This window comes from Carassius gibelio, chromosome A1 (assembly GCF_023724105.1).
Source record: "Carassius gibelio isolate Cgi1373 ecotype wild population from Czech Republic chromosome A1, carGib1.2-hapl.c, whole genome shotgun sequence".
NCBI classification, from domain to species: domain Eukaryota; kingdom Metazoa; phylum Chordata; class Actinopteri; order Cypriniformes; family Cyprinidae; genus Carassius; species Carassius gibelio.
In genome coordinates, this window is record NC_068371.1 from 30,609,805 (window position 1) to 30,617,622 (window position 7,818).

The 7,818-nt window shown below is 36.9% G+C and overlaps 1 protein-coding gene across 1 annotated transcript; it reads right to left on the reverse strand.

Annotated features, from left to right (window-relative positions):
* Positions 1 to 221: 221 nt before the first annotated feature.
* Positions 222 to 3,570, reverse strand: LOC128026679 (GTPase IMAP family member 8-like). Its single transcript, XM_052613967.1, has 3 exons — positions 3,135 to 3,570; positions 1,217 to 2,095; positions 222 to 1,117 (listed from the first exon to the last, which is right to left on the reverse strand). Exons 1-3 carry the CDS (start codon positions 3,151 to 3,153, stop codon positions 390 to 392), a joined length of 1,626 nt encoding a protein of 541 aa, XP_052469927.1. The 5' UTR covers positions 3,154 to 3,570; the 3' UTR covers positions 222 to 389.
* Between the last annotated feature and the right edge of the window lie 4,248 nt (positions 3,571 to 7,818).

Sequence of the window (7,818 nt, forward strand, 5' to 3'; positions counted from 1 at the left end):
GATCACTAGAAAGTTACTGTTTGGTGGGTTTGATCAATGTTGGGAGTTAAACTCTGCAGGAAGGTGCTCCTTGAAGGCCACAGATGAGAAAACCTGAAATAAAACATAAAAAGTGCCACAGAGCCATAGCGTTTACACTTTTGAGGGAGGTAAACTCACAAAGACAAATTTAAACATGGTTCCTTTATTTTCAATATGAAATCTTATAACTTTTTTTTTTTTTACATAACACTTGTTTGATGAGCGAAAAAATTTTTTAAGGTCCAGCCTAATAAATAATTAGGAAAAATAGATAATATATTATAGAAATCCACTATTATTGTTAGAGTCTGTAATATTGAAGACAGTAAAAAAAAAAAAAAAAAAGGATTTGTTGTTCCTGATGTTCTTCATCCTCCAAATCCACTTTTAACTACTGCTGCAGCTGCTAGTGCTCCTATGAAGAAAATAAACACTGCTTTCCACCAGATCAATTTGTTTTCTTTGACTTTCTCCTTTTTCTCGCTGTCAATATCTTCCTGTTTCACAAATGTCTCATTGGTGTAGTGCTTCCCTCTATTTCTCTCCTGCATCTTCCCAATCTTCTCCAGCAGTTCAGTGATTTGAGAGCGGTTCTCCGTGTTCTTATTGTTGAACGAGTGAAATCTGCCACCAAATCCTTCAGTAAACTCCTGTAGATCTGGAGTGTCCCTGACAAACTCATCTAATGATATTCCCTTCAGATGGTCAGCGTGAGTGAACAAAATGATGGTGTGTTGGATAGCATCTTCTCCAATGTTCTCCTGAATCCATTTGACTGTGTTTTTCTCTTCATCTGTGAATCCATCATCCAGTCTGATGACCAGCAGAAACACATGAGGACCAGGATCTGTCATCTCTACACACTTCTGTATTTCAGCCTGCACTTGGTCTCTCGTCATCGATGGATCAAACAGTCCGGGTGTATCAATCACAGAGATGTTTCTTCCACAAACACCTGCTTCCTGTTTCTCACAGGTTTGGCTGATTGATGGCAGACTCGTACTGATTTTGAACGCCTCTCTGCCCAGGATGGTGTTTGCTGCCGAGCTTTTTCCTGATCCACTTTTACCCAGAAGAACAATCCTCAGATCAGACACTGTGAAGAAAAAAAGAAAAGGTTAGTCAACTTAGCAATATATGTTAATAAAAAGTGGTCAAGTTATGTTATACAAGTTAAAAACAGATAAATATTGACCTTTCGTGGAATGATGTTGTGGTGTTGTTTTCGTCTCCTGCCCAATCCAACATGTTTCATGTTTTGGGTTGCTTTGATTTCCTTCTGGAGAATCTTTTTCTCTCTCATTTGTTGCTCTTTGGTCTTTCTGAACACTGTTTAATGTTTCTTCATCTCTGGTCTGTTTATCTGCTCTGTTGTCATCTTCTCTGTTCTTCTCTTTCTCTTGGCTTGTTATTCCCGCGTCTAGATTGATCTTCTCTTTTCTATCTTTTTGTTGCGTCCTCATCTCATCTTGGCTGTTCTTCGTGTAGATCTCTTTAACATAATGTTCTCGTCCGTTCTTCCTCACCACTTCATCAATGTTCTCCAAAAGGCTTGCGATCTGCTTCCTATCTCTCTTGTTTTTATGAATGATGACGTGACATTTCTCTTCACAGAAGCTCAGCAGTTCTCTAGTTTTTCTGCTCAGCCTGAACTCGATCCACTCTCGTTTGGACAGCGCCTCTCTTCCCGTGAACAGCACCATGGTGAACCTGAACGCGTCCTTTCCAAAGTGCTCATAAATCTGTTTTACGATCTTCACCACATCTTCGATGAATCTGTCGAGTCTGATGACGAGCAGGAACACATGAGGACCTGGATCAGAGAGATACAGACTCTTCATCATCTGACTCTTCATCTCTTCATCGGTCAGGTGAGTGTTGAAGAATCCTGGCGTGTCGATGATGGAGATGTTTCTGTCTTCTACTCTTCCTGTCTGTTTCTCACTCTCTATGGTTCTGCTCTCTTTAAATGCCTCTCGACCCAGTATTACGTTGCCTATCGAACTCTTTCCAGCTTCACTTCTTCCAATCAACACCATCCTCAGCTCTTGTACAGCGGGAGGTTCATCAGACTCTGGGAAATAATGAGAAATAAATATCAGAGGAAGGTTGTGGACTAAATAATCGTAGTTTCGGTATGATTATTTAATACATGTTACAGGTAATAAGGAAGTACAACAGAAAACATTCATGATTTGGATCATGAAAGTGTGTAAAAAAACCAAAAAACAGGTAATTGTCCTACAGTTGGTAAGAGAAAGTGCTGACTGGGTTTGGTGGAGAAATAAATAAATAAAGTGTTCTAATGTACAAAAAAAAAAATATATAATAATAATAATAATAATGATACCAATAAAAAGTTAATATCCAATAAGCTTCTACGTACTGAAGGTGTGTTCTCTTAAAGAAACAGTGTCTTAAATACCTAAGTAACACATAATCCACAAACAATGCATGAGGAAGTAAACTAAATAAACACAAGGAACTGTGCTATCATATATTATTGAATTCAACATAAAATCAATATCAAGTGGCAGTATATTATGGCCCTTGTACAGTAATGTCAGATGACAAGACAATTCAAACTAATTATATTTTCAACAAAATATTTACTTTTATTATTTCTTTAGAACAACACAACAAATCATTTGCATGATATAAGGAAAAGTGCATTGGCTCTTGCAAATTTTTAAAACCATTTTTTTTTTTTTTGTGTATATAATACTATAATTTGATCAAGCTGACTCAATCACAGTAAACTGGCCTAAAATGACACATCTAATAACACACTGATCGTATCTGAAACATAATAACTACAATAACAGATCATAAACATGATAAGTTGACAGCACACAGATATCTGTGTATTCAGTCTACTGTTTTATCTACTAACTAAACATATGGTGCAAATATAGACACCTTTGGATCATGTTTTATAGTTTAAGTGTCTATGTATTCTGAAATCACCCATGTTAACAGTGTGTTAGACACATGATAGTCACTGAGATCAACTACAATCTAGTTGAACAGGTTTTGTTGTGTAAGTTTCTCTTATATTCTCTACAGTGACTATCGTATCAGTTTGCTATTAAAGCATATCAGTTCAAACATACCTGTGTGTTCTGGGTTCATTTCTCTGTGTAGGTTTGGCTGATATCTGTACGTCTCCCAGCAGAAGTTCAGTCTCAGTGTGAGCTCAGTAACAGGAGGAAGAGATTTGAGCTGGAGCTGTTGTGTCACTGAAACGCCCTCTATTGTGATGAACTATAGAAAATCAAGTGACTAACACTGTGACGTGTGATTGAAAGGCTTCCTGACACACTTTTATTTCACTGATTTGTTTTTGACCATTTTTTGATGATAGTTAATTCATTATTTAATTAATTAATATTCAGTCAGTTTTATCATCAGTAACTGAAACTGACCTATTTTTCTTCTTTTTTTCACAAATAATGAGAATGAAAATTTCATATTTTGGTCCTTGAGTTTTTCATTATAGTAAATGTTGGCTGATCACTCATTTATGTAACACTTTATTTTGATAGTCCACTTTAGACATTCTAACAGTAAATAACTTTGCAACTACATGTCAACTTGCAACTAGAAGAGAATTATAATGTTTGCTTGATATCTTTTAACACTCACTGTCAACTTAACCCTAACCCTGAACCTACCCTAACAGTCTTCTCTGACACGTAGTTAGTAGGATATCTAAAGTGGACTATCAAAATAAAGTGTAACCCTCATTTCAGTCACAGAATGAAATCAAACACAAAGCTCAGTGAGTTCTGTTTTTGGGATGTTTCTGTGCTCCACCCTTTAGCACACGTCAAACCTGTTCAACAAACACACTGACCGACATCTGAAGAGTCACTGATGTCTGCAGGAGTTACTGACGTAGGAAATGCAGAATAAAAACATTTCCACAAGTTGTAAACAAAACAAAGGATATGGTAAAGAAAACTCTATTTGGACAGAACATTTTCTTTTCGTTCTTTCTTTCTGTCTGTCTGTATTATTTTTATTTATTTATTTATTTTAGTTATATTAGATTTTAGTCTCTGTGTTTATTATATCATATAAACATATGTGAATAGCAATTAAAGAGACCACTCACAATTTATCAAGAGTAACAATGCTGCGCTGAGTATAGAAAACACCTGTAAAGCACAAATAGTTTGCCAACAAATCCTACAGTATCCACACTTTTCCCCCCAGAAACAGGAAATAGAATCTCCCCCAGATGGACAATGTTCTTTTACTTCCTCTCAAGCTGTTTCATTCTTATTTATTTTTTATTTTTTCATTTGTAATGGACATTTGGGGTTGGCATTCTATGTTATGTAACTGAATGTTTATGGCATTGTTTTCGAACATGTTCTGATGGTGTTTTGAATTTGTATAACACAGAGCGTTTCTATATTAGCATGTACCTCAGCTTGCAGAAAAGCGATTGTGATAGACAAACATATAGTTTATTTATAGTCAAAATCTGTCTGTAGGTTTGTTGTGTATATGTTTATACTGTTTTACTCAGAGCCGGATTATCGAGAAGCACCGTCTGCAGCCTGCAGATCGAGGAGGGGCTGCACCTGGGCCCACACCTACTCTGATTGGTTCAATCGTCTTTCATAGACTTACATGATAGGAAATGTGTGCGTAGTTGGTGTAGGACGGAGAATGCTGTTTAAAAAGCTAAAAACGCTGTACAGTTTTATGAAGCCTTCATAATGCACAAAAGAAGAAGAAAAAACATTAGTCTGTAACTCGCCATTTCCCTGAAATTATTGTTTTGTTAAATTAAGCTGATCTTTAGGCTGACATACGAATATAGTAAATTAATTGGGTTGATTATTCACAGTAAGACGATCAGGTCTTCAGATAGAAGAATTAATTATGAATTAAATAATTTTATAAAATGTCATTATTTCATATCATCAGAGTATGAGAAAGGAAAATGAAAGGGGCGTATCATTACTGTTTTAATTTATACAGCATGACAAGACAATTATTGTTACATATAATTATCCGTCATGCAGTTGATAAATGACACTGCAAAAGTCTAATGTGTCTGCCAATTCAATTTTTATGAAACTTTTAATTTTCTTTACTTCATTGCAAAACATAGACTTTTTCTCCCCTTTATTTCAGGAAAATATGCTGCTCCTCGTTATTTGAAAGTGAAGAAATCGATAAACTTTTATTTCTATCGGTCAGTGATGATTCTGAAAGGACATACCTGTAAACCGTTGCTATAGTAACGAACACAATTTCATGATAATTGTGCTCTTATTTTAGTGCAGTCTCACAGCCACTGTCAAATATTGAGATAAACTTTATAAAGTATCATCTATTTATATTAAACTGGGATCTTCTCCGATATCCATTTTGTGACCATTGAGCCGATTCTTTTCAATCAGCTGGAATGACATTCTATGTTTAATGTGGCTTAATGCATTAAAACAGTGTTTTTAAAAGACCAAACTCAGTAAACAAATTAATAATAAAACATTCTATTCACTGACAGGCAGATGAGTCCAGAATAAGTATGCAATTTGTTTAATTACGTGTTAAGCGTTTTCCTCCCATAGAAAACCATTAGACTAAAAGGAAAACGCGTAACATATTCTGTGCTCATATCTGCTTGTCTGTGAATAGAATGCTTTATTAATAATTTGTTTACTGAGTTTGGTCTTTTTAAAACACTGTTTTAATGCATTAAGCCACGTACTTTCACGTTAAGTGTGCTTTTAGAACGTCCCAATTATTCATTTGTCAAGAAGAGTAAACTTGCAGCAGCTAACATCTCAATAAATTCAATAAATCAGACATAGTGAGTTAACAATAAAAAACTGCATCATAGTAAAGGCTTTATGAAATTATAAAGCATGTTTAGCTTTTTAAACAGCATTCTCCATCCTACACCAACTACGCACACATTTCCTATCATGTAAGTCTATGAAAGATGATTGAACCAATCAGAGTAATACCCCGCCCCAGGTGCAGCCCCGCCTCGATCTGCAGGCTGCAGCCGGGTGTACTTGTCAATTTATTGCTCTGTTTCCTTCAGTCCAGCAGGAAGCAGCAGAGAGCAGGTTTATCAGACTGAACTGATCAGAGAGGAAGAAGAACAGCAGAGCCAGCACTTTATTCTGTCAATTTATTGATTTTTTATCTTAAAAAATAAACAAAAAACATATGGGTAGCAAAGTATTTTCATTTTTAACCATTATTGAATAAAACCTACATATTATTTTGGCTTAAAGGGATAGTTCAAATTAGCTTATAATTTACTCACCCTGAAGCTATCTTCCCACATAGCAACACTGTGTCGGCCCAGATCCGGCCCACATCTGGCACCCGTGTAAAGATGATCTGGCCCACATGCAGCGTGGAATGATGGCACTTGGATGGACCGCTCCTGTTTGCCAGATTTGAGCCACAAGCAGGCCATAGCAATGCCACATGTCAGCCAAGAGTAAATAAATTAACCAGAAATGGACCTTATCTGAGCCACAAAATCTGTGCATATATTAAATAGGAAGTATTAAATATCTGTTAATTCTCAGTAAAATATTTTGTAGATGTCTAACAGAAATAAAGTCAGTCTGGTTAGTAATAAGTGAAGCTGGTAAAGCTGTTTGTGGAGTTGTTTAATCGTCCTCTGCTGAGATCTTGAGAGATTTAATGTCTTTTATCTTCAGTTGATTTCATCTAAGGTTGTGGCTGAAGTCAGTTGTAGTTCTTGCGTTTCTGCTCATCTCTTTTTATGTTATTTTCTTTCCTTCAGTGATTCTGCTTGTTAACAGGCTTATTAACACTGAAATTACTTCATATTTAATATATTCACAGATTTTGTGGCTCATATAAGGTCCAGTTCTGGTTAATTTATTTACTCTTGGCTGACATGTGGCATTTCTATGGCCTGCTTGTGGCTCAAATCTGGCAAACAGGAGCGGTCCGCCCAAGTGCCATCATTCCACGCTGCATCCCAGACAGCAACATAGTGTTGGCCCAGATCCGGCCCACATCTGACCCGCGTGAAATCCATGCGGTCCAGAGGTGGGCTGGATCTGGGCCGAAACTGCTTGCTGTCAGGGATGTGGGCCAGATCATCTTTCCACGGGAGCCAGATGTGGGCCGGATCTGGGCCGACACAATGTTGCTGTGTGGGTTATGTGTACATGACTTTCTTCTTTCAGATGAATCCAATCAGAGGCCCAATCCAATTGGTGTATTTTTTTAATAGTCTAAAATACATCCCATAAAGCACTTCCATTAATTGTAAAAAGTGCTCCACAAGGCTCCAGGGGGTAAATAAATGCTTCTTGTAGTGAATCCAATGTTTTTTTTTTTTTTTTTTGGTAAGAAAAACATCCATATTTAATCCTTTTTAAACTGTAATCACTAGATTCCGCTAACTGTCTGTGTATTCATTCCAGCGGATGACGTAGGTGTATTGTAAAGTCCAGTGAGAAGTGATGAATGTGGAAGTGCAGCGGAGAGAACAAGACAAAACACTGATTACGAATTAGCTAGAAGTTCAAAATGACAACCCAGACAGCAACATAGTGTTGCCCCAGATCCGGCCCACATCTGGCCCGCATGAAATCCATGTGGGCCAGATGTGGGCCAGACCTGGGCCGAAACTGCTTGCTGTCTGGGAATGCATAAAGAAAAATGTCTGAGGATTTTGATATAAGCCAATAGAAGACAAAAGTAAGGAAACTCTGCTCCTGTAAACAAAGGTCGGTTCTCATGAGACTAGCAAATTCTTACAGACCTTAAAAGCTTCCA